At 40.2% G+C, this 27297-nt stretch overlaps 1 protein-coding gene across 1 annotated transcript; it reads left to right on the top strand.

The window, feature by feature from the left end:
* The first annotated feature begins 500 nt into the window (after positions 1-500).
* SMO (smoothened, frizzled class receptor) lies at positions 501-26025 on the top strand. The gene is made up of 12 exons (XM_072147525.1): positions 501-1082; positions 8981-9186; positions 10833-11042; positions 11267-11439; positions 13077-13296; positions 14975-15098; positions 16486-16578; positions 19297-19405; positions 19745-19930; positions 20125-20273; positions 20672-20806; positions 21989-26025. Exons 1-12 carry the CDS (start codon positions 821-823, stop codon positions 22579-22581), a joined length of 2460 nt encoding a protein of 819 aa, XP_072003626.1. The 5' UTR covers positions 501-820; the 3' UTR covers positions 22582-26025.
* The last annotated feature ends 1272 nt before the right edge of the window (positions 26026-27297 follow it).

Raw genomic sequence — 27297 nt, 5'->3', positions numbered from 1 at the left:
AGGTATCTAGCAGGCAATGATAACATTAAACTTCTGTAAATGGCACTGCCAGGCCAGATATAATAAACATTTACACGGGTATTGACTCCTTTATAGCTTAGATAACATTGTAAAGGAGTGTGAGATGCAAAATTTAGGAGGCAGAGGGTGAATGAGGAGGATCAGGAGAATCAGATTTCATTCTTCCACTGCTTTCCCTAAAAATCCTTTTTCTGTCCCATCTATTAGTATAGGTTCATCCAGATCTTTTAATATCTTTGTTTCATTCAGACATTGATGTATCCCATGTGTAAGTTTCAGGAAATTTGGTAACAAAAAGAGGAGAAACACAAAGACATTTGATAAAGGGTTGAAATGAGAAAAGTTTGGGATCATAATTGCTAGAAATCCAGATGGGTGGATGGTAATCTGGCACTTTCTGATGCATTTCAGTGGCTTTCTCCATGGATTAGATCTCTTTGTGGCTTCCCTGGGACACTTTCCTAAGTATGAAGAGATGCAAAACTAACGAGGCAGAGGAGGAGGAGGAATGAGGAGCAGCACAGCCATAGCCGGGATCAGATTACATTCTTTCACTCCTCTCCCTACAATCCCTTTCCTCCAAGTTTTCTCCATGGGCACAGCAGAGGGTCGTGGTGACTAAACACACTGCGGGTGCCAGGATTCTTCCAGGGTTCTACCCAAGACTTGTGGAAGTTTTAGGACCGACTGAGAGTGAAATGGAGGGCAGCCAGCTAGCTAGAGGCACAGCCGTGCCCCCGTCCTGCTGAAGAGGAGACAAAGCACGGAGCCTCCATCCCCCCTGCTCTGCTGGACGAAGATGTCCTCCTCCTCCTCCTCCATGCTGCTGTGGATATACTGCCTGCTCGGGATCTGCTCACTGGATCCCATCTCTGGATCTAGAGGGGCTCAGTTCAATGAGTCTTATTACATTGATAGGTGTAAGAAGACCACCACTTGTGAGAGCCTCCGGTATAACGTGTGCCTCGGCTCCACTCTGCCCTACACACTGACATCCACTGTCCTGGCCGAGGATTCCTCCTCGCAGGAAGAAGTTCACGACAAGCTCCTGCTCTGGTCTGGTGAGTGATGTTAGCAGCAGGGACTTTCCTCACATTAGTCTGTGTGTGTTATATACTTAGAGCCCCTTTCTCTCGGGCTGGGATCACGTGACGCGTGTAGCGCCCCCCTCATATAAAGTAGGGGCACTTCCGGTGCTAGAGATGGGGGTAACCACGTATTTAGTTTTTTAACTAAAATCCCTTGTTGCTATAGTTATCTCCTTTATGAGAGGCCAATTCACTGCAGGCTCAGAGGATTACATAGTAACCAAAATCCAGGAAAATGAAAGAAAAAAAACTCTCTCAAGTTATTCACAGCTTTGCTGTCTTTCATCTCCACACAATACTGTGCACCTAAAGGGGCGTTCTGGTGCGCATTGGCACCGACCACCGGGTTTATGTGCAAGGCTGCTACAGACTAAGGCTACATTCACACGACGTGTGCCCGCCATACAGTAGCACGGCGGGCACATGTCAGCGCCGGGGAGAGGCTGCAGCGTACGGCAACATGCACCCATTGCTGTCTATGGGGAACGTATATACATCGTATAAACATTGTTCGTATATACGGCCCCCCTAAGGCTACATTCACATGACCATACGGGGGACGAATGTACAGCTTTACATAGAAATCCAACCTGTCTACTGCCCGGCGGGCATACGTTCATGTGAATGAAGCCGAAGTGTAATTCATCCAAGTTTAAGCTACATTCACACGACCTTGCAGGGAATGTACGTACGGCCACAAGCTACGTCCCCATAGACGGCAATAGGTGCATGGAACGATACGGTTCTGCACACAGGGAAAAGATGTCCTATGGATACCCCTTCTCCTCTACAGCGTGTTGGACGTATTCCATGTAAATGTAGCCTTAAGGTGGTGCCACACATTCACGTTTTGATTCCGTTTTATAACAGAATCAAAACGCACTGGGGTGGCCCGCGAACACGCAATCAGCGCCTGGTGTTTTGTATTGTGTAAATGCAAGCCACCGGGCACTGATTGATAATCACATGCGTTTGCCTACAAGCACATATGCCAGTGATGGCAAACCTTTTAGATGCCGAGTGCCAAGACTAAGACCGAAACCCAAATATCTTTTGCAAAGTGGCGATTCAACAATTTAAACAGTAACTTATGACTCCCTGCTCTGTTAATGTTTAAATTGTTTAGGAACCTGAGGACCCCAATACAGTAGGCTCCTGGGCTGCCTGGGACTGCAGGAGGCCTTGAGTCCTGTCTAGCGAACTCTGCGTTGGGGTGATAGCGCAGGTGCTCACAGAAAGGGCTCCGAGTGCCACCTCTGGCACCCGTGCCATAGGTTCGCCATCACTGACATATGCAGTCATCTGCGGGCCGCCCTAGTACACTTTGATTCGATTACAAAATTATATCAAAGTGCTAACGTGTGACACCATTGTTGAACTGATTTTATCACTGGTGCTATCTGACCATCTGTTTTTGTCGTTCTTGTGTCAGATTTTTACGTCCAATTTTTACAGCGAGGAGCTTCTTTCATGAAACATGAACGTGAAAAGCGGTAGACTCAGACATCACTTACACAAAAATCTTTGTGAGCAAGAGACCTAAAACTACAGTATCTGTTCTTTGATGTGTAATGGCTGTGGAACTTACCCCAATGGTAATTCCACAGGCATCAGAAATTGGTCTGGTTTTTGATGCTTATCATGTCACGTTTTTGTATGCATTGCAAAGGTTGATTTCTACCCCATGATCCACTGCTAGTAAATTACATGCTATGGGAAATGGTTCTGCATCAGAGAGATGTTTCAGCCGAGATTTTTTTTTTTTTAAATGCGTGTGTATGGTATTTTCATAACTCCCATACACTACTCTGTAATACTTTGCAGATTTATTGCAACAGGTAATACGCTACTTGTGTGGGCACCCTTAGAGCCCTGGCACACAAATGTTTTTATGGCTTTTGGCTACCCATCCTGTCAACTCCAAACCCCACAATAGACCCCAATCCAGTCAAGGAGACGGGGGAGATCTTGGACCCAGTCAAGTTCCCCTGCCTCCTCATGGCCTCTCTGACATGCAAAATCCACCCCTGTGCACGCCCCTTGGCACAGACCCCAGCTCCACATCACTGGCATGAAAATTCTACATATGTGCATGCGCTGTGCATCAGGGGCAAGGTGCCCGGCCAAGGAGTGCCAGACGCACTGCTACAAACAATACAGTGGCCATTCATGCAGACATCTCTGTTCCTGGCTAGATTTATTTTGACTGTTAGTTTGGAGAAGTGCCTTTTCCATCATCTAAACATATCTCATTCATCTCCAGAAATAACTTCCTATACATTTAGATGAAACCCGTCACCAGCAAAGAGCATATGAAACCACAACTACTACTTTCTCCATCCAATGAAAAAAGGTTGCACTACAGATCAAAATCAACTCTATTCTTTGTGCAACATTTTAGTGGGTAACCTTTCTCCATCAGGTTACTCACTAGAATAAAGTTTCTCATGAATTAGGATCTGGAGTGGAACAATTTATATTTGGATGTGTGCATTGACCCAGGCTGGAAACTAGAGTCTCTGCACCCCCATTTATTGAGTTTTTTTCACATGCTTTGCTGCCTTGGCTTTTTTATTTTCTATTTTTCTTTTCTACTACCTGCTCCAGCTCTTTAGTAGGTTTCCAATACATTTTAAGGAATTCCTCAGAGTTACTGCATTATGTTAAAAAAAAATCAACTTTAAGGCCCCTTCCACCCTTGCATTGCAGATCACGTCAGAGTCTGATCAGAGAGCGATCAGGATTTGGTCAGTGAAAAACTGACATTTTTCATCAGAGTTCAATCAGTTTTCAGTCACAGTTTGTTCAGTGTTTTAGTTTTTCATGCGCATTTTCGATGCAATTTCAATGCGTTTTTCACACGCAGATAATGAAAAGGACTCAGGGCTGAGCTCTATCTTTTCTATGGCAATTGATGTGTGAAAAACGTATTGCACTAGCATTGGACTTGCAAGTGTCTCAGAGTGCGATGCGTTTTTGATGCATCTCCATAGACTTGTATGGTGCGTTTTTCACGCGCGTGACCTGCAAAAGTAGAGCATGCCGAGATTTAAACGCGAGTTTGAAAGTCTGAAAAAGCACATTGATTGCAATGCGTCAGAGTGTAATGCAAGTTTTGCGCGTCAAAAGCACACGCAGAAAAGTGTGGAAGGGGGTCTAAATCATTTCATTGTTCATTTCATTGTTGTCAAAACGGAGCGAGGTGAATCATGCAGTGAACTCTGTCCACCTTGACTCTCCACTGTATAGCTGCATTCGTACGGTGCATTTTGATTGCATTTTGGGACACAATTTAAAGGCCCCAACTGTGATCACATGCTGAGGTAACATTGCGTTTCTATTGTATTTGCTAAATGAGAGGTAAACACAATATTACCTCCACATGTCATCAAGGGGGAATCCTTTGGTTTGCGTCTCAAAATGCAATTAAAACACAGAGTGTGAATGCTGTCTAAAACCAGTCCCTCAACATAACCCCCTCCCCCTCTGAATTCTCACACAGGTGCCAGATTGCTATCACTGGGTGGACAGCGACTGGCCTTTAACTTCTCTGGGCCGCTCATTGACTTTAGACGTCACCGGGTTCAGGAACCGATTCCTATCGCATGTTTTAACCCCTTACGCACCGCAGTCAAGCATGACCACGGCATGTAAGGTTGTTCCCCCTTAGGGCGCGTTCACACGTTGCGTTTTGACCTGCGTTTTCATTGCGTTTGAAACGCATATACAACAGCTGAGGAGAGGTGATTTTCCTAATTTCATCACTGTTAACGCATGCGTTAACAAAACGCATCGTAAACGCGATGTTAACGCATGCGTTAACAAAGCGTTAACACATGCGTTTTGTTAACGCATGCGTTAACATTGCGTTTACAAACGTAAACGGTAATGTAATTAGGCAAATTACCTCACATCAGCTGTTGTATATGCGTTCCAAACGCAATGAAAACGCAACCAAAACGCAACGTGTGAACGCGCCCTTAGGGTGAAGACACACATGGCGTTTCTGGGCCGTTTTTGGGCCGTTTTTACTAAGTGCGTTTTCAGATCGTTAAAAACGCATGCGTTAAAAAACGCATCCGTTTTTAAAAAACGCATGCGTTTTTGGCCGTTTTTCATTGCGCAATTTCGGAAAAACGGACAAAAACGCATGCGTTTTTAACGATCTGAAAACGCACTTAGTAAAAACGGCCCAAAAACGGCCCAAAAACGCCATGTGTGTCTTCACCCTTAGGATTGGATCCACCATGCCGCTTACCGGGGGATCCGATCCTCTCCTGGGCAGCCCCTGGGTCTGCCAAGTGCCCCAGAGATGCCCAATCCCTTTCGGGTCTGACTGTAAACTGTCTGAACACGCCAGTTCAAAGTTCAAAACATTAAAATAAATAAAATATAAGCCCCTAAAATGTCACTTTCCCACACAAACACTTAATAAAGTATTTAATAAACCACAAATACACACAAAAAAAAAATATTTAGTAGTGACGCGTCTTCTGTATAATTAAACAGAACCGTTATTAGACCCGCACGGCAAACGCCGCAAAATAAAAAAAAAACCGTTCAGAAAATTTTTAATTAATACCCTTAAAAAATGCTTTAAAAAGTGATTAAAAAATGTTATGCACTCTAAAATGAGACCACTTAAAATAACAACTCTTCTCACAAAAATAAGCACTTAACCAGATTAGTCATTCAAAAATTTAAAATTTAACAAGATTTTCTCCAAATTAGTTTTTTTATTTGGTACCATTGCATCCGTAACAATCTGTTTAATAAATCAGAATTGCTACCGGGCTTGCACGGTGAACGCCATAAAAAGACTCACTCAAAAAATCACTCTGAAAAAAAGATCATTTTTAATTAATACCCTTTAAAAAATGCTCTAAAAAGTGATTTAAAAAATGTTACACTCTCCAAATGACCACTAAAAAGAACAATGTTTCTCGCAAAAGATAAGCCCCTTAACCAGATTTGTCAGAAGAAAAATAAAAAAGTTATGCATTTGAAAAGACGGTGATGCCAAAATTAACATTTTCTCCAAAGTACTTTTAATTCGGTAAATTTGGGAAAAAATTAAAAAATATGTAAATTAGGTATTTTTGTAACCGTGGCGACCAATAGAATAAAAATAATATGGTATTTTTCTGGTATGGTGGACGGACAAAAAAAGAAAAATCTTCCCAAAATTGATAATTTTAATTTCTTCTACCAACAAAGAGTTAATAAAATGTCATCAATTAGCTATAGATGCCCCAAAATTACCGTATGTACCAAAAAAGTGCATCTCGTGTGGCAAAGAAATAAGCCACTATAGGCCCACATTAAAAAAAGAAAAAAAATTATAGTAAAATTATGTACAATTTGACAATGCAAATCTGATCTGAATGGCGCCTCTTTCCATTCTATGCCCGGTCATGTGCCCAATCAGCAGTTTAGCACCAGGTGTCAGTGTACTCGGGAGAAATTGGGTATCAAATGTTGTGGAGCCTTTTTTCATTGAATCCACTGCAAATGTTTAATTTTCCTCCCAAAATGAACGTAATGTTCAAAAATATTACAATTTGTAGACTGCACCTCCATTTTGTTTTAACTACTAAAAAACACCTAAAGTGTAATATTTTTGTAATATTTTTGAACATTACATTCATTTTGGGAGGAAAATTAAACATTTAGGCATGTTAGGGTTAACAAACTTCTTAGAAGTGCTTTTTCATACATTGGAGGGTGTAGTTTTCATTATGGGGTAATTTATGAGTCTTGCTATTATTTAGGCCTCTCCCATTCAATTGAAAGCTGAGCAGGTCCCTATAAATATAGGTTTTGACGATTTTACAAAAAATATCAACCCAATTCTAAGATTCAGAACATTCTAGTAAAATATGTGGATCTTAAAAAAACCATGGCAACACAAAGCAGACATTTGGGAAATGTAAGTTATGAATTAATTTGTGTGTTATAACTATCCTCTTCATAAGTGGAGAATTTAGAACTTTGAATATAAAGAATTTTTCAAATTTTTTCCCAAAATTTTGGTTTTTTACTAACTAAACCCAAAAGAAAAAAAGATTAAATTAATTTGAAGTACAATATGTCACAAGAAAAGAATCTCAAAATCCCCTGGATATGTTAAAGCGTTCCAAAGCTACAACCACTAATAGTGACACAGGTCACCCCTTAAGGGGTTTAACAAGATATGTTTCTGCATCAGTGTAGCTACAGCATACAGCATAGGTATATTTGGTTCACAATGCATAAAAACAAATGGTAGATTTCCTTTAAAGGGGTGTTCCCACAAATCAAAGTTAGGCCCTATCCACATGATAGAGCCTAACTTCCTGATCGGTGGGGGTCTCAGTGGTGGAGAAGACGGCCTGGCATGACCGCTGTGTGAACACAGCCATAGAAATGAATATGTCTCTCTAGTATCTATTGAATTAAAACTTCCCGATGGTAATCGAGGGGTTTTTTATCGTAGGTGAACCCCATACTGGAAAATATAGCCCTAAACACTCCTTTTACACCATTTTACATCACATAAAAAAGTATTAAAATGTGATCAAAAGTTTGCACAGTCCTCAAAATTGTCACGGCCGTGCCCTTCCCTGTGCCGCGGTTACTTCTCCTGGCTCTGCCACGGTCCCATTTAGGCCGTGGTCCTGCTGCCTAACTAGGCCACGCGTGTACTCGGCCTCAAGGGAGCTTGCGCGCCGGCTCTTTAAGATTTAAAAGGGTGTACTCCTGATGTGGCGCTAGCTAATCTGGCTCCACCTTATAATCCGGCGGCTCCCAGCATTCCTAGCTGCATCTTCAAGCCATTTCCCCTGAAGGGAAAGCCCTCCTGTGGTTCCAAGTGTTCCTCTGTGTTCCTGCGTTCCCAGGATTCCTCCGTGTGTCTGTACTCCAGTGTTCCTGGGTTTCCCTAATGGCACAGATGGTGGGAGAACGTAAAAATAAAAGAAATGACACATTGGCAATAGGGAAGTAACCGCTGATTAAGTTTAAATCCAATTGCTTTTCCTTAGGGTAGTTTCACATTGGCGTTGGTGCTGCCCATCCATTGCGTTTTGTCTCTACTGTGCCTCTTTTTTGCTTCTGTGTGGCCTCTACGTCCGCAAAAAAATCCTGAAGGTTAAACATTGCTTTTAGAACATAACACTTGGTTTCTCATCAATGAAAAAAAATGATGTTTCATCACTCTGTTTTACGGACCAGACTGATATTGCATTCTGTGATTTGCATCAGTAAAAAAGAACAGATATGTTTTATAATCAGTGAAAAAACAAGACAATATGAAAACACCCGAGGCCAATCACATATGCGTTTGTATGCAAACGCATGTGATTGGTAATCAGCACCCGGTGTCTAAATGAGTACCCGATGCCAGTGCGTTTTCATTCTGTTACAAAACGGAATCAAAAGGCTAACATGTCACAGCACCCTTAGGCTGAATAGAAATGATATACAGGCAGTCCCCGGGTTACATACAAGATAGGGTCTGTAGGTTCGTTCTTAAGTTGAATTTGTATGTAAGTCGGAACTGTATATTTCATCATTGTAATCCCAGCCAGAACTTTTTTGGTCTCTGTGACAATTGGATTTTAAAAATGTTGGGTTGTCATAAGAATCAATATTAACAATAAAGCTTCATTACAGACACCTGTGATAACTGTTATAGCTGTTTATTGTAGCCTAGGACTAAAGTACAATGAATTACCAATATCCAGAGGTCCGTTTGTAACTATGGGTCGTATGTAAGTCGAGTGTTCTTAAGTAGGGGACCGCCTGTATTCATATAGGCTGGATTCATATGATATCTGATCCACTAGTACTCCCTACTTATTTAATGAAACTTTTTGTTTTTTCTTTGTCAGGTTTACGAAATGCCCCACGTTGCTGGGAGGCAATACAGCCTCTGCTGTGTGCTGTGTACATGCCAAAATGTGAGGCGGGCAAAGTTGAACTACCAAGTCAAGGCTTGTGTTTAGCAACTCGAGGCCCTTGTGCCATTGTGGAGCGTGAGAGGGGCTGGCCTGATTTTCTAAAGTGCACTACCGACCGATTCCCTGAGGGTTGTCCAGTAAGTAATCTCTTATGAGCTGTGTATGATTTATGTATTTATGTCTATTTCTACAAATCATTGCATAAAGAAAAAAGAAGCTTTGGAATAAAACATCAAGGACATACAAAATGTTGTTTCCAGTTGCATTTAAAGAGTGAGAAAAACCTGCTTCTTTTACATGAATAGGAGATACTATACACCAGAGCCATTGAGACATTGGGTGTGATTTACTAAGGGCCCGATCCGCGTTTTCCCGGCGTGTTACCCGAATATTTCCGATTTGCGCCGATTTCCCCTGAATTGCCCCGGGATTTTGGCGCACGTGATTGGATTGTGGCGCACCGCAACGGAAATGGGGGGGGGGGGGGGCGTGGCCTAACAAAAACCTGACGGATTCAGAAAAACCGCCGCATGTAAAAAAAAATCTGGTGCGGAGCTTGCACTTACCTTCACTCAGCCCGGCTCGGTGAACTCCAGTGCGTTCCGATGCTTTTCAGCGCAGCAGCGCCACCTGGTGGACGGTGGACGGTGGACCCAAATCCAGCGCAGAGAACGCGCCGTTGGATGGCGAATGGACTGGGTAAGTAAATCTGCCCCAGTCTCTTCCATGCTGTCTGTTAGTGGTTACCCTGTAAGGTAATGTCTGACTTTTCTTTTATCTGTGAGCTTTATCGTGTCATAGAAAAAACAACGAATTGATATGCCTGCAGGTGTAATAAATGGCAGATAGGGTGAACTAGGACCTGTACAATATTACAAGGATATACAAACAAAATACCAAACAAGTGAGCAAGAAGGAATCTCTAATGACAAAGACAATTGAAAATATATATGCTTTATTTAGAAACAATTAAAAACATTGATATAAAAGGGAAGCAAGTCGCAAGGCAAATGAACCTACCAGGCAGGTAACAACACAGTAACTCCTCAAACAACCTGTCTGGTGGTCTACCCTGACGCACATTTCAATCTTTCCTTGAGAAAGATCAGTACGATTGAAACGTGTGTCGGGGTGGACCACCAGACAGGTTGTTTGAGGAGCCACAGTGCCTCACTGTAAAGGTATTAGATGCTTTTTAAGCTTTACCTTTGATATTATGGATTGTTTACACAGTGTTATTTCTAATTAGTTTTTATGCATTTGCTGTATTGCTCGCTACAAGATAGCATATGTGCTGAAACTGTTATCTTACATAACTTTCTATCATTATTTGTCTATTATAGCAGCTGAATATAATTGTTTCATTGTAGTTACCTGTCTGGTAGGTCTGTTTGCCTTGCAACTTGCTTCCTTTTTTACCAATGTTTTTAATTGTATCTGAATAAAGAATATATATATATATTTATATTCAATTGGTGTTTTTCATTAGAGTTTCCTCCCTTGCTCGCTTATTTGGTATTTTATCATGTCATGTTTAGCGGCTCTATTAAAGGTCAGACTTTTACCTACAGGGGGCATACTCAGTATTGCCCTAAAGATAAATAAAGATTATTATTAAAGATGCATGATAACAATATTGAGAATCAGTATTGTCTGCGGCGACACTACGTGCAAAAGTACTCCATTAAGCCATTAAGCACGTATTTACTTATTAAACACAAAGCAATGTTACATGATCTATCTATGTCCATCAGTTGGCAATGCTTTTAATCCTATTTTTCAGAATGAAGTGCAAAACATCAAGTTTAACAGCTCAGGCCGTTGTGAGGCCCCTCTGGTCCGCACAGACAATCCTAAGAGTTGGTATGAGGATGTGGAAGGATGTGGCATTCAGTGTGAAAATCCACTGTTTACCCAGAAGGAACATCGAGAGATGCATGTCTACATCGCCATATTCAGCTCCCTTACCATATTTTTCACCTTCTTTACCCTGGTAAGGCAGTACAGAGGGAATTGCATGAATTTTATCCTGGGCTCCCTGAACCAATAATTTCTTGGATGACCTTAGTCTGGTTGATTAGAGCTGCTGGGTGGGAAGAAAGGTGACTGTGAGACTAGTGTTAGGTGCTGAAATGTGGCTATTTAAGGACTTTCTTTTACACAATACAACCCTAATCGTGGGGAAAAAGCTTTCCTAACCTACTCTTTTGTTGTCAGGCTACATTCCTTTCAGATTGGAAAAATTCCAACCGATATCCTGCCGTGATTCTTTTTTATGTCAATGCCTGTTTCTTCATGGGCAGCATTGGATGGTTGGCACAATTCATGGATGGCGCTCGGAAAGAAATAGTTTGTCGTGGTGATGGAACTATGAGACTAGGAGAACCCACGTAAGCTCTGTTATTTTTGTATTCTTTTCTAATCCTTCTAATGACACATTTCCTTACACCAAGTACATCAATAAATTGTGGTGGATATGTTACATGTCCTTATATTTACCTGACACATATCACAATTTGCTTTAGTAATGGACAATCCCCCTTAACCCTTACACAACCCGGGACATAATAGCACGTCACAGGTCACCCGCGGGTGCATGGAGAGGGCTCACGTGCTGAGCCTTACTGGTAACCCGCACATCGCCATCAAAGCTGCCGGTGGCTTCAAAAAGATGGCGCGTGGGGAGCGGTGATCCGTCACCATGACAGCCTCGGGTCTTCCGAAGACCTAAGGCTGTCTCGTTTTAACCCTTTCATTAAAATGTTCTATGAGCACATTGTAATGAATGAGGAAGAATATGCCCATATACTGCCATACAGTAGTATAGCAGTATATGGTAGGATCAATCGGACAACCTAGGTTAAAGTACACTAGGGAGTCTGAAAAATAGTAAAAGTAAAAATTTATAAAAAGTAAAAAAAAAAATTATAATAAAAGAAAACTAAAAATTCAAATCACCCCCCTTTCCCTAGAACTGATTGACATTGAAAATCACAAACACATTAGGTATCACCGCATCCACAAATACCCGATCTATCAAAATATAATAACGATTTTTCACTGCATTTAACCGCGTAACAGAAAATAGCGCCCAAAGTGGAAAATGGCACTTTTTTGCCATTTTGGGAAATAATAAAATAATCTATAAAAAGTGATGAAAAGGTCATACAGTCCTAAAAATGGTAGCATTGAAAACTTAATCAGATGTTGCAAAAAATGACACCACCCACAGCTTTGTACACCAAAGTGTGAAAAAGTTATTAGCGGCAGAAGATGGCAAAATAAAAAAAAATTCTACACAAGTTTTTACTTTTTGTAAATGTATGAAAACAATATAAAACCTATACAAATTTGGTATCCCTCGTGATCGCACCGACCCAAAGAATAAAGTAGACGTGTCATTTGGGGCGCACAGTGAAAGACTTAAATTCCAAGCCCACAAGAAAACGCCGTAAATGCGTTTTTTCACCAATTTCACTGCATTTGGAATTTTTTTCCCACTTCCAAGTACATGGCATGGAATAATAAACACCATCACTATGAAGTGCAGTTTGTTCCATTTACTTGACCAAACTGCCCAGGGGACAATAACATTTTTTGGGAAAACAGAAAACCTTATTTTCTAGTCCTGGATATGTGCTACATTTTATTGTACAAACTGCAATAGAAAAGTGGAGATTCTTCCAAATCTCCCCATTGTCTTTATTTCTTTGTTGTATTTAGATTTTTAAGAGAATACAATGTGATGCCATGTATCCCACTTGTGAGAACTGGCCAGCAGGGGGTGGGTTATGGGTTTTATGTACCAAATCATATTTCTTTCTAGCTCACTTAAATTGTTCATTGGCGTAGATGGCCTGTTCGGCTTTACAAGCCAAAGATCTCAAATTCCATTTTTTCTTTAATTGTGTGATATCTTTTTAACATTTTAAAGCTTTTTCTTGCTGTATGATGTTACTTACGTGTGACTAGAAAAGGTGGCATATTAAGTACAAGTTCATGCTTTTTATAATTTCTGTTTTTTCAGATCAAATGAAACTCTGTCCTGTGTGATCATCTTTGTCATTGTTTACTACTCCATGATGTCAGGGGTGATCTGGTTTGTAATGTTGACATATGCTTGGCACACATCCTTCAAAGCCCTCGGGACCACACATCAACCACTGTCTGGCAAGACCTCATACTTTCATTTGATTACTTGGTCCATTCCTTTTGTGCTGACTGTGGCTATCCTGGCAGTGGCTCAGGTAAGAAGCCTTCAGATACTGGAGGTATCCTGGTTTTTGAGGATGAAAATAAATCTAAAAGATATTTATTGATATTGTCATGATATTACAGACATACAGAGTAATAATAATACATCCTACAAGTACTAACTGCTCCCATCTCTGCTGCTGATTTTGCATAACTGTAATGGTAAAAGGACCACTAATGGCCATTCCTCCACCATCTGTCAAGACTAGTAATGGAATCCCAGATAATCTGGGAAGTTTAAGGGCTCATGCATATGCAATATCCCTGCCAATGTACATGGCAGAGGAGTAGTTGCGAATAAACCCCCTGTACCATTCAGTACACCAAGAGGTAATATGCAGCAGTAGATGCTGCCTGAATAGGCAAGGGTTAACCTGTTTACTGATGTCATCCAATGATCTTTCACCTTTGTAACTGGAGTGTGATTGGAGAGTGAGACCACCTGACCAGGGTCTGAGGAGAAGTGACGGTTGGAGAGTGCCAACAGTCAGTACAGTCAGTTAGAGGAGTTAGTGCTGACAAGACGAGTTAGTTCTAAGCTCTCACCTCATGAGCAGCTCTTAGGCTGCTCCTGACAGAGGGGCATAGCAACTCCACACTGAGTGAGTAGAGACAGTGTGTGCCTCACCCCTCTAGTGAGCTCACACAGAAGACCCAGGACAAAGCTGCAGCTTCCAACATTGGACACAGCAACATCCCAGCCTGCATCTGCAACCAGGCTGGTGAACAAACTCCTGAGGTTCACTCTCCAAGATCACTCTCAGTAGCCCGACCATTTGTACAGAATTGTTTGTTACTTGTATGCACAACATTGCCTCCGTCTGGTCCCTCCTACGGCTGTATCACCATCAAGGGCGCCCCATATATCCTCCAGGGACTCATACTACCGACACTAAGGGCTGCCCCAGGGAGAACCAGTACAACAGCCTCTCCCTCATCTAATTTCTTGCACTCACCACCCGCTGGAGACCTGCCAGGTTGTAGGACAACCCTCCGGTCCCCATACCACGCACCTTGACACTAGCGTGCCTAAGCCGCAACCGCCAGCCACTTCGGTATTCTGGGCCCCGGCTGACTCCAGGCCCCAAGAGAAAAGGCTAGGCCCTGGTGGGGGATGTTGCACATAGTAACATGTGCGCTGAATAGGAAGAGAAGCAAGAGCTGCTCGCCCCTCCTCTCTCCATAGAGAATAGAGCCGCACGGCCATTCTTACGGCCAAAGATAGAGCACGCTGTGCTCACCATACCACACCTGGGCGCCATAGACAACTGGGGGGACATATTTGCAGCCGTAAATCAATATTATTCTAAATATTTCCTCCAGATTCCCTTTGTGAAGTGCTTCCATGTTTTAAACAATGAAAAATAAAGTGGAAATATTTTTTTGCTGTGGGGATATGTTAGATTCTTATGGCAGTGGGGGGATTTCCACTGACTACAATGCATTTTGTAATATTGTTAAAGTCCTCTAATATGAAATGCAGTTGGCAAGCTATTGACTGGATTTCCTAATCCCTTTTTAAGCATCAGTCAGGAACAGATTTGATTGTTTCTTGCTTTAGACACTCTGCATCTTATTATAAGGTATAACAAAAAACCTTCTGTTCCATATTAACCAAATTAAGTAAGTGAAAAATTCTAAAGAAATAAATTCACACTTTTGTTTTAACAGGTGGATGGGGACTCTGTAAGTGGCATTTGCTTTGTTGGATATAAAAACTATAGGTACAGAGCTGGCTTTGTATTGGCTCCAATTGGAGTTGTCCTGGTTGTTGGAGGTTACTTCCTTATTCGAGGTAAGGATACAGGCGGTCCCCTACTTAAGGACATCCGACTTACAGACAAACCTACAGACAGCTGTTAAACTTGATGTTTTGCACTTCATTCCGAAAAATAGGATTAGAAGCATTACCAACTGATGGACCCCTCTGACCTTTGGTGAAGCTTTCTGAATGCTTTAATATAGTCCCAGACTGCAATGATCAGCTATAAGGTGTCTGTAATGAAGCTTTATTGATAATCCTTGGTCCGATTACAGCAAAAAATGTTTCAACTCCAATTGTCACTGGGGCTAATTTTTTTTTTGTCTCGAACTACAATTATAAAATATACAGTTTCGACTTACATACAAATTCAATTTAAGAACAAACCTCCGGACCCTATCTTGTATGTAACCCGGGGACTGCCTGTATATCAAGCTTTAAATGTATATATATAGACAGGTGGTCCCCTATTTAAGAACACCTGACTTCCAGACGACCCCTAGTTACAAGCAGACCACTGGATATTGGTAATTTACTGTACTTTAGCCCTAGGATACAATAATCAGCTGTAACAGTTATTAAAGGCGTCTGTAATGAAGTTTTATTGGTAATCCTGGTTCTTATGGCAACCCAACATTTTTAAAATCCAAATGTCACAGAGACCAAAAACAATTGGCTGGGGCTACAATTATAAAATATACAGTTCCTACTTACATACAAATTCAACTTAAGAACAAACCTACAGACCCTATCTTGTATGTAACCAGGGGACTGCCTGTATGTATATATATATAAGAAAAAAAAAGATAAAGCAGCACTGAATATAAACCAGATTACCCGGATACCAGCTCAGGGCCTGAACATGGTCAATCCAAAGAATAGTAAGAAAAAGGTAGCTTTTTTTCTAGCCTTTCTCTGGCTTAAAAAAAGGCTTTTTTGTGAGCCGAAACGTTGCCTGTGTGACGTCATTGTGGAGCGACTACTTTTCGTAAAATGGCGGTGCACACTTACCCCTGGCTTTCAGGCAACTTTGCGAGTGTTAAATGGTGTGAGGGGAGAGCCAAACCTCAACTTCTGACTGAAGTCCAGGTTTGAGTTCAGGGGGCCCGAACCCACAAGTTTTGTCACAGATCACTAATATATATATATATGTTTGTATATCAATAAGTGATTTTAGCGCCATCAAGTCATACCTAGGTTTTAGAAAGCTTGGTGACTCCCAATGTAGGAGCTAAATAGGCAAGACATTTTGTAGCAACTTGATAATGATGACTAAGAGTCTAATGCTCTGTGATCTTAGCTGGACAGCATATAATCTAGAAGTGAAATGATGGATGATTCAGGCATGTTAACAGACTTGTAAGTCTCTCAATAGACTTTTTGAAGCTACACATTTACTGAACATGAAATTCTCTTGTAGGTGTGATGACCTTGTTTTCCATCAAAAGCAATCACCCTGGACTATTAAGTGAGAAAGCTGCCAGTAAAATCAATGAAACCATGCTGCGGCTAGGTAACACTTTTTTGTTTCTTTTGTAGGGGTGTGATGTCATACACCTGATAAGGAGCTGATACCATTTGCAGTAGACTAGATTTTTCATCAGGTTGTGCATATGGCATTTTTATATTATCTATTATTTAATCTTTTATTTCTTGGATAAATTACAAAGGAACAGCACAAAATAGAGCTATATAAATATGATCCAAAATTGTTATATTATGGAGAAAAATAATAAATTACTGTTTTAGACATGTCAGAAGTGGTGACAGTTTCTCGTTAAGAAGGACAAAGTAATACATTTGGTGTGTATATGTGTACATATGGACTGACGTATGGTAACAGATTTTGTAGTTTTAGTAAACAGTTTCATCTCTAAAAACTCCAATGAAAATGCCTCTTGTGAAAATATGTTTACTCAATGGTAATCAGTCTCTCGTATATAGTATTGCCATTATGTCTAGAATATACATAAGATGATTTTTCTGGCATAGGCACCCTGAATGTTGTGTGTTCAGGGCTTAAAAGGGGTGTCCACGTTATTTTAAAATAGCTTGGAATATGGAAAAAATACTGCAGGATAAGTTTGCAAGTTGGGAAAATTTGCTTTGCAAAATATAGCATTGCAAGGCAATGAAGTTTGATATAACTACATATACTAGTGTTCTGTCTATCAATCTGGAACGTCTGCAGATAGCAAGACTGTCTGAAACAGTATATGCTAGTTGCTTCCTCCGTTTGCTATATTCTTTTCAATTGTGTAAAACTTTTTAATGTTGGATCTCCACCAGTTTAAGGGGTTTGCTCATGAAAGAAAGTTCTCAAATTTTAATCCTCTAGTAATGTTTACACAATTAAGATAATTTTTAACCCCTTATTTTACAAGTTTTCTCAGTTTTATTGTTGTTTAGCTCCTATCACTCAGTGATGGTCAGTGTAAAATTTCACATTCTGAACGGGGACTTTCTAAGAAGACAATTCATGTTGCCTCTTTACTATGGGATGCTGTGTGCTGACAATGTGCTTAAATTACTAGGGTACAGGGTTTATCTACATTCTATTAGTATCTGACACCTAGAAAAAGAGAGATGAGACGGATCAGAGATGATGAAATGGATATTAGATGGACACAACAACACAAAAGTCACAAAAAAATAACTCCCCTATATTACACACAGAGTCAGTTTGCTATATGCTTTCCTCAGATAAAGACCTTATCTGTCTGTAGAGTAAGTCTCTGCAAACAGCTGCTTGCTGGCAGGAAGTGCTTGTGTCTGAGCTGGTTTTGTAATGCAGTGCTGGAGGCAAATAACACTGCAGGATAACAAAGTAACACATTCTCTAATTCACTGTTAACAAAAATACAGCATTTCACAGATATAATTCTAACCTGTCTCTATCAGTCCTGGTGTCCAGGATCTGAACTTAAATATATCTGAACGCCAATATTCAGGTACCTCCTAAAATTCACCTAATACTTACCACGACCTCTCACAATTCTTTGCGCCAACGCTCTTCCTTTGAGTACTTGCCAGATAATTTTAACCTGTTTTTATCAGTCCTGGTGTCCGTGATCCAAACGTAAATCTTCTGACTGTGGTCAGGCAGGGCAGATTCTTCTCATGAATAACTTCTTTTGTCTACGTCATGAAGTGTGATCTTTGCACCTCCACCCTCCATTACAAGACAAGCTCACACACAGACACTTCCTGGCAGCAAGCAGTGTGCACAGACTCACTCTACAAGCTACAGATAAGATCTTTATAGCAGTGGAAGAAGACATATAGCAGAGCTGACTCTGTGTGTGTTATAGCTGAAATATAGCACAGTAACAATTTGTGTCATAGGTGAGTTAGCAAAGCTGAGAGTGTCATTGTGTGTTATATCCATCTCATCATCTCTGATCTGTCTCATCTCTCTTTTTCTATGTGTCAGATACCAGCGAATTTTCAGAAGCTAAATGAATGTGTAGATAAACCCTGGACCCTGATAATCTAACCACAGTGTCAGCTCACAGGGATCATAATGTATCTGCTTAGAGAGTCCTCGCCCACACACAATTTTACACTGACCGTCACTGAGTTAAAGAAGCTAAAACATCAATAAAACTGAGTAAAATTGTAAAGTAATGGGTAAAAAATTATCTTTGTCTCAACACCACTATCTTGTGTTTGTGGGAATACCCCTTTAAATTAGACTTATTGTATGTAGAAAATGACCAGTGTAGATTGATTCTCCATATGTTAACATTTATGCTGCATTTGCATCTAATCCCTGTTAAGCAGGCTTTACTAATCCTGTACACATTTATGCAATGTAGATGTAATACTGATGCCAGGATTAAAATATTTGAACCATCAAATGTATTAAAGAGAAAAGTATTCAAAAGCCTGACTAGAATAATATTACGGAGCTCCCTTTAAATTCATCTGGTTGGTGTATAAAGAAAAACAAAGAATCATATTACTGTAAAGTTCATATTCAGGCTTATTTTGAAAGGATCATGCAGAGATTTCTAAGATTAAGAAGATTTTTGAGACCACACTTTAACATAGTATTTCTTTATATATACTGTATATGGCCATAGTGACACCAGGTATTAACACGGATGGTATATAAACAAGCGAAAAACTCCACATTTCTGGATACTCAGGTGAAATTTATAGTACTATGTTATTTATCACAACATTTCCACGTTCCTTATGTTTTTCTATATCACCCATTTGTATATAGGAATATTTGGATTCTTGGCATTTGGGTTTGTGCTCATCACCTTTAGCTGTCACTTCTATGACTTCTTCAATCAAGCCGAGTGGGAGCGGAGTTTCCGTGAATATGTTCTGTGAGTATTGCAGTTACTTAGGTGCTGGGTACTTCTGGTATATTCCAGTTGTATTTGTCTTTATGCAACTTTACAGGTGACTTCTTATGTCATATATTCAACTGTACATTGTCTGGAATGTTACTTATATATCTTAGTATTTTGCACCAGTATTCAAAAGTGTGTACCAGAATGCAAATCCCCATATTATTTTCTTTCTAGACACATTTATTGCTTCACTGGAAATGAATCTTTGAAGAATAGAACAAGATTTTAATTTTACTGATCTTTGAATACGTATCACAGATAAACATAAATCTAAGGGATTGTTAATTGTAATTATTACTACTGTTTTTTTAGATGTGAAGCCAATGTGACCATTGCCACTGAGACCAACAAGCCAATTCCTGAGTGTGAAATAAAGAACAGGCCCAGCCTCCTTGTAGAGAAGATAAACCTCTTTGCTATGTTTGGAACTGGCATCTCTATGAGCACATGGGTGTGGACCAAAGCTACAATTATTATTTGGAAGAGAGCCTGGTGCAGGTGAGGTCTGAAATTAGGAGTCTGTTTAACACATAGGGGGTTGGTGTGGAAATTTTGACATTTTTCTATGTGAAGTGCAGGTGCAGTTTTCCACATAGCAAATACAGTTAATGTCACACCGCCTAATTCTGCCAGGCTCTATACTCGCGCTTCATAAAATCATTTTAAGCTATATGTTTGCCTATACTTTTCAGGATTTTGGGGCGTAGTGATGATGAACCCAAGAGAATCAAGAAAAGTAAAATGATTGCAAAGGCATTTTCCAAAAGGAAGGAGTTACTTAACAACCCTGAGAAGGAACTATCGTTTAGTCTGCACACAGTATCCCATGAAGGACCAGTTGGTAAGTTCTCCATTTATTTTCTAAGAAAAAAACATATATTTCAGTAGGCTGATAGACGTACACGTCATCATCTTACTATAAAGGAGGTAAGTTATTATTTTGTATAAGCCTCTGTGAAATGTAAAGTTACATTGCCATCAGAGGTCCCAATAAACTTTTTAAAACAATATAATTAAAAAATGGAAAAAAACTCTAATTTTCAAAACATTTTTACCAGTTTTACAAATGAGAAATGTAGAGCTGTTAAACTGCACACACAAAAGGTGAAGTTCTTGGCACTGGTGCACTGGTTTGGTTAAAAAGTTCTCATGGCCGGGGAAGGGATTCAATAGGTGGTTTATCCTATTTCTTCTTTTACATTGCTGTTAATATTTATGAATTTACATTTCTATTCTCAGCTGGCTTGAACTTTGACATCAATGAGCCATCAGCTGACATGTCTTCTGCATGGGCACAGCATGTCACAAAGATGGTGGCGAGAAGAGGAGCGATTTTACCACAGGATGTGTCTGTAACTCCAGTGGCAACTCCAGGTAGTAAATAACTCTCATTTGTGTTACAGTATATTTCTAGATTAAACATTTAACTTTTTGGGCTTTTTGAAATTAGTTTTATATTTTTAATCTTAGCTGTTCCGTATTAAGAGTATTACAAGCAAAATTCAGACAGTGGCTTTAATCACACTCAAGAGTTAATGGTGGAGTCCTCAGACAGTAAAGTTGTGTTTATTAGACCTTGTGCTTTCTTTTGACCTTTTCCCTTTCATTGATGTTTTGTGGAAATGATAGAGCTGATAGGGTTATCCAAGGAGTCCTGAATGGAATCTAATACATGTGTCCACCGTGTGAACACACAGTTCACTGATATGTTGACGATCCAGGACCCACTCTTGTGTCACTGCAGCCACTTATACACGTCACAGAACGTTGTGTCTTTTTTTTCATTGTAAAGTGACAACACAAGCCATCAAAACATGGCTGAAAGTAGTAAGGGCTGCAACCTCATCTCATTTGAGGTTTTTGGAAATAAAGATTCATCCAGCACCATGTTAAAAATATTTTCATGCTTTATTCCTTAACTTTAAAAGATTATTCCCATACACGTTAAACACATTGTAGCTGACGCGTTTCGAGCCTTATGTGGCCCTTTTGAGCCTGGTTGTCATCAGTAGTGTCACGCAAGTGGCTGAGAAGTAGAATATAGAGCCCTTTGAAGTTATTTGATCACTGACATCCCAAGTCAAATGCTTAGTTGAATGTCGGTGGGAGAAGGATTGTTACAGATGACCATTGTTTTTGGTCGTGTACTAGCTGTTGTTTCAGTGGATAGCACACAACCTCATGTAATTGAATGGGCTCATACAAACTGTTGTGCTTTTCTCTAATCTGTGTTTGAGATGGCTGTCTGGGCCACAGATTCTGGAGCAGGTCCAATTCCTTGTTTGCATGTCAGGCAGTCCTTTTCTATAGTCATTGTTACATAAGTGCTCACAACAGAGGCCGCACACAATGGAACATGAGACTGTTGTTTGCAGCCCGATATTTATTGCATTCATGTGCAGAAGGCCCTATACCTGTCAATTAATCCCTACATTTTCAGTAGTTATGAGAATGTGGTTACGCTTTCTCTAATTGTTTGCCGTGTTCTTTCATGTGTACATTATACTAAGTTAGGTTTTATACCATCAACAATGTGTAACATTTGTCTTCCACTAGTACCTCCTGAAGAGCGAGAGAACATGTGGCTGGTAGAGGCAGAGAATTCTTATTGCTTAGAAAAGAAAACTAAGAAGAAGAAAAGGAGAAGGAAGAAGGAGATCAGACCAATGGAGGAAACGAGAGGTATGGACAGCTATCCATCCCGAACATCAACTGCTGTGCCACGTCTTCCAAAGCTCCCTGCTAAACCTGGTCTAGTAGCTAGGCCTAGAGAACCACAGGAAATAGAAGAGGTTCTTCCTGGATCATACAGAGAATACAGGAGATGGCCCCCTTTACAGGGAAGTCTGTACCATGTTGAGAGCATAGATGACCACCGTGGGTACAGAAGATATACTCACACTAATTTAATGGCTCATCCCCATTCTCCTGATGAGTTTCCTGTTGCTGGACAGAGTAATGTTCAGTTTATTCCTCAACCAAAGCGTGATGGGATATTTCAACATTCAAACGGGAATTCACTACTTCCTAACATGGGGAACAGGCACTGTTCTGAAAGAACTCAAACTAGAAGAGCAGCGGCACCCCCAATGCATTCCAGGGCAAACCTTATGGATGCAGAGCTAATGGATACAGACTCGGATTTCTAGGGGCTGCTTAGACAAACATTTGCTGAACTATTGTGGTTTAGAGAGGTTAGTAGTTGCAGGCTTGGACCGTTAGATCCTTCCTGTACTGAAAATAAATGCAGTGGTCAGAAGAGACCTGAACATGGATACTTCATGAAGGCTTTCCATCTAAGGGGATGAACATGGGATGGATTTATGGGACAAGTACTGTACAAGTATTAGAAGACAATGTACATAACAAAATCTTTTTTACTGTTCATTCACAAAGCAGCTATGCAGTGCACTCTTCTACTCACTTACATGGTTTATCTCATGGAAGATGTTCTGCTAGAAAGTTATTTATTATGTACAGAGCAGATGTAGTATCCCAGGTACAATGGATTCTTACAGAACTATTTACTTAAGGTGAGCTGTTTGTGGTACCCAAGTGCTCAAGACGCCAGTATTGTAAATGCTACATGTGTTTTGGGCCCCTGTTAAAGGGGTTGACAGGATTATACATTTTTTTTATGAAAAAAGAGTTTAAAATTATTTCAAATAACTTAATAAATAAGTGAGTAATACTACACACTCATTATACCGAACCCCTGTATATCCCATTCCACTACTTCACAGTCCCCCTCTGGTCTCTGTGCTTCCTCCTCTACCTATGTACAGAGATGTAAAGTACAGAGGTTATTAGGCACACATGAAGGGGCATGTAATGTAAAGATTTTAGACGATGGCCCAGGAAAGTTATGCCCATGCAAAGATTCCATATAGTACCTTAGCATACTAATACCTCTGTGCCTTAAAGAGCAGATTGTAGATGGGTATTTTCATCTGTAAGAGCAATAACCAACAAGCGGCTTAAATGAGGCTTGACATACCAACTTTGTGGAATTATAAGCCACTTACTTTTTGCCTTATTTAGTGTTCTTTATTTACAGATATAGAAGTGTTTCAGTGTAACATTATGATTCTCAGACTCTTCTTGGTATTAAGTTTGAAAGTTAAAAATTCTTCACATTGGATTTACAGTATATTCATATTAATGAGATGTTTACAATTGTATGCCATTGCTATATTGAGACAGGACCATCTAGTTTTGAGAACATGTCTTGTAAACCAAAATGCAAAAAATATGTCACCTTTTTTTAATGCTCTGCGGCAATTTAACACTTAAATGACCACCATATTGGCTTTTTAGTCTTTTAAGTGTACTTCTGATGCCGCACTATAAAAAAGCCATTCCATCGGAAGAAGTACACCTAACAACTGCTGTAAAAAGCTGATACAGCGTTCATTAGGTGTAAAATTGTTTGCAGGATCCAGCATCCTGCCGGGGCTGGGCTGTGTTATTGTCGTAAATTGTCACCTCTAAAATAGTGGTACACTTGAACCCTTTTATATCAGCAGCCAATCATAGACTGTACCTTAATTTTTGTAGATCTGGTCCTTTTAATTACCTGAGGAAAGTACTTATTGATCATTAGTCTCAGCCTATGTTCCAATTATCAAAGCATATTTGATTTTGCTGTGCTGTAGAATATTTTTATGTGCTTGCTTTTATTTTAGTTTTTTTGTAACTTTCTTACTATAGATATTCTCCATTGTAAAGGTGTAGCAAAGATCATATCAGATCAAAAAAGGCAACACCTTTTTTTAGTCTGTTCTGTATCACAGAATGACATTTCATATTTTACAGGAAGATTTTTTTTCCCTGAAGGATCAGGTTGTTTGATTTCTATCTGTCCAAACCTTTTGTTCATAAGTGAACAAAGCTACCTCCAGAAGTTTCTGGCAGTGATATTTTCCCTCTGCCTAAAAGGTGATCTCTTTCAGGGTAATAAAACAGCAGTATTCTGTTTATAGCAAACAATCACATCTATTCTAGGTAGGTGATAACTGACATGTCTTCCCATTCTTTACAAACACACTGGATTCTCCAGGCAGCCCTGCATCCAGATTTCTCATTCTTGTAAAAGATTGATTCGTCTTACAGACTTACATTATAATGTAAAATGGAATTTGTGAAAATTATATTAAAAGGACTGACCCCCAATTGACATTTATCATCTAGTTATAGGATAGGTGATAAATGTGTGATCGCAGGGGGACCTACCAATTACCCTGAATATTTTAAAGAGAACCTGTCACCAGAGGGACATTTTTTACCTGGTGACAGATTCCCACAGAAACTGTACTGTATTTTTCACACGTTTTTAAAATAGCTGTGTGTTATATCGTTATTGAAATAATGGATCTCAAAGTTTTCCTGGCTCCTTTCCAATTGAGCAGCAAAGTCCCAGGTGGGGGGGTTGGGTTTGCATTTCAAATAATAATGTCTACTCCTGAATGCCTCAGCCCCTTAGCGTTGCTCCTTTAGCCCCTCCCATATCCTCTCTCTTCTCCGCCTTCTACCTGATGTCGGTTCACTGCAGTAATCCATTCTAGAGCTTGCACAGTGAGCCCTTGCTAGGTAGTGAGGTGCCCCTGGTGTGCATACTCCGTAGTGAGTTGTATACCGCCACCACCTCACTGCCTAGTAACCTGGCTGGGGATGATAAGAAATGCCCACTGAGATGCAGAGAACTGCCAGCGGTAGAGCTAGAATATTTGCTGCAGTGAGCCGACATGAGGGGGAAGGCTGTAGGGTGAGGGCGGTACTGTATCTGTGGGAAGCTGTCACCAGCTAGAAGTGACCTCTGGTGACAGGTTCCCTTTAATTGTTAAATTACATCTGTAACCATAAAAACCTGTTACAGATGTAATTATTATTGTGTAAAAAATGACATCATTCTAACTATGGTGATTAAAACTGTAAATGAAGATGTCCATAATTCATACCATTTTTTCTCAGTCATTAGGAAATGTAGCAGGAATTGGCAATGGTAATAATTATGTATCCATGCTTCTTTCCTAAAAAGCATTGCAGTGGCAAAGAAAATATAACATTGAAACAGTTATTGGAATCAGTACGATCATTTTGGCCATGGGCAGTGTGAAACACTGATATTTTGGATACTGCAAAACTTATACATAAAGTATAGGTTACATAAATTTCCAGCAAGTTTAGAGGATGTTTAGCCATGTAATTTCTGAACATGTCCTATACATGACTGAAAATAACATTGAGTTCAGTCCTACAATAGTTTTTTAAATGGATGGTCATTGGGAACCAAGCTTGAGGTACTGCGGGAACCACACATTATCACACAAACGGCGACATTTACATAAACTACAAACATAAGGTTACATATGACTATTAAATAGGTTTGTGATATGTTGGATGTTTTGGATGCATTTAGGAAAAGACTTTGTACATTGAAACATTGTAAAATAAATGCAGTATTTTTATTTTTAAAAAAGCTTTTTTGTATCACAATATTTTTAAATGTGAAAACACAAGAAGCTGTTACCAAAATGATTTTTGTATCTTTATATTGTAAATATGAATAAATAAAAGGTGCCCAATTTTATGTATTCTGGAGTTTATTTTTTGTACTGAGTATCTAAATTAGAGAACACACAATTTCTTGTCATATATTGGGGCAGATTTACTTACCCGGCCCATTCGCGATCCAGCGGCGCGTTCTCCCAACAGGATTCGGGTCCGGACGGGATTTATGAAGGTAGTTCCTCCGCTGTCCACCAGGTGGCGCTGCTGCGCTGAAAATCATCTGAACGCGCCAGAATACACCGAGCTGGACCAGGTGAAGGTAAGCGCTTCCCAAGCGACACATTTTCGTTTTTTAAATGCGGTGTTTTTTCCGAATACGTCGGGTTTTCGTTCGGCCACGCCCCCCGATTTCCGTTGTGCGCATACCGGCGCCGATGCGCCACAATCCGATTGCGTACGCCAAAATCCCGGGTGCAATTCAGGTACAATTGGCGCAAATCGGAAATATTCGGGTAACACAGCGGGAAATGACCCCCATTATGTCAATATATCCTAACAAGAGTAAAATAGTAGTATTTCATAGTATCATCGTTTATACGGTTAAAAAAAGACTCATGTCCATCAAGTTCATCCAAGGAAGGGAAGGGATTGGATGAGGAAGGGATTTAGGGGAAACAATTCTATATAACATAACCATCAATGTTATTTAGGTGTAAAAAGGCATCTAGACCCTTCTTGAAGCTCTCTACTGTCCCTGCTGTGACCAGCACCTGAGGCAGGCTATTCCACAGATTGACAGTTCTCATAGTAAAAAAGCCGTGTCGCCTCTGGTGATTAAACCTTGATTCCTCCGGACAGTGCCCCCTCGTATTTTGATTTGATTTTATCTGAAACAACTTACCACCATATTTTTTGGTATGGACCATTCATATATTTATATACATTAATCATGTTCCCTCGTAGTCGTCTCTTTTCCAGACTAAATAAATCTAGTTGTTTAAATCTTTCCTCATAACTGAGACTCTCCATACCCCTTATCATTTTTGTGGCTCTACGATGAACCCTCTCCAGCTCCAGGGAATCCTTTTTATGGACCAGTGCCCAGAACTGGACAGAATATTCCAGGGGAGGCCGAACCAGTGCCTTGTCCATACCACTTTTGATACAGGACAAGATCCTACTGGCTTTAGAGGCAGCTGATTGACATTTCATGTTGTTGTTCAATTTATGATCTACTAGTACCCCCAGGTACTTCTTAGAATAAAAATGTTCCAAAGCAATGGAAACCCTACAGCAGCAGATGGAGGCCAAAGGGGTGACCCTATCAGTCATAGCAAGAGGAGTTGGTTGTTCTC

The sequence above is a fragment of the Engystomops pustulosus genome, chromosome 4 (genome assembly GCF_040894005.1).
Source record: "Engystomops pustulosus chromosome 4, aEngPut4.maternal, whole genome shotgun sequence".
NCBI lineage: Eukaryota > Metazoa > Chordata > Amphibia > Anura > Leptodactylidae > Engystomops > Engystomops pustulosus.
The sequence above is the reverse complement of the archived record's forward strand: the minus strand, read 5'-3'. Positions and strand labels throughout refer to the sequence as shown.

What these genes read in the sequence shown, in the direction of transcription:
- SMO (XM_072147525.1), top strand. Translation starts at nt 821, where the DNA reads ATGTCCTCCTCCTCCTCCTCCATGCTGCTGTGGATATACTGCCTGCTC. An exon ending in GATTCCCTGAGGGTTGTCCA is followed by an intron (nt 9,187 to 10,832) that starts GTAAGTAATCTC and finishes CCTATTTTTCAG; the next exon opens with AATGAAGTGCAAAACATCAA. An exon ending in TGGAAGAGAGCCTGGTGCAG is followed by an intron (nt 19,931 to 20,124) that starts GTGAGGTCTGAA and finishes TATACTTTTCAG; the next exon opens with GATTTTGGGGCGTAGTGATG.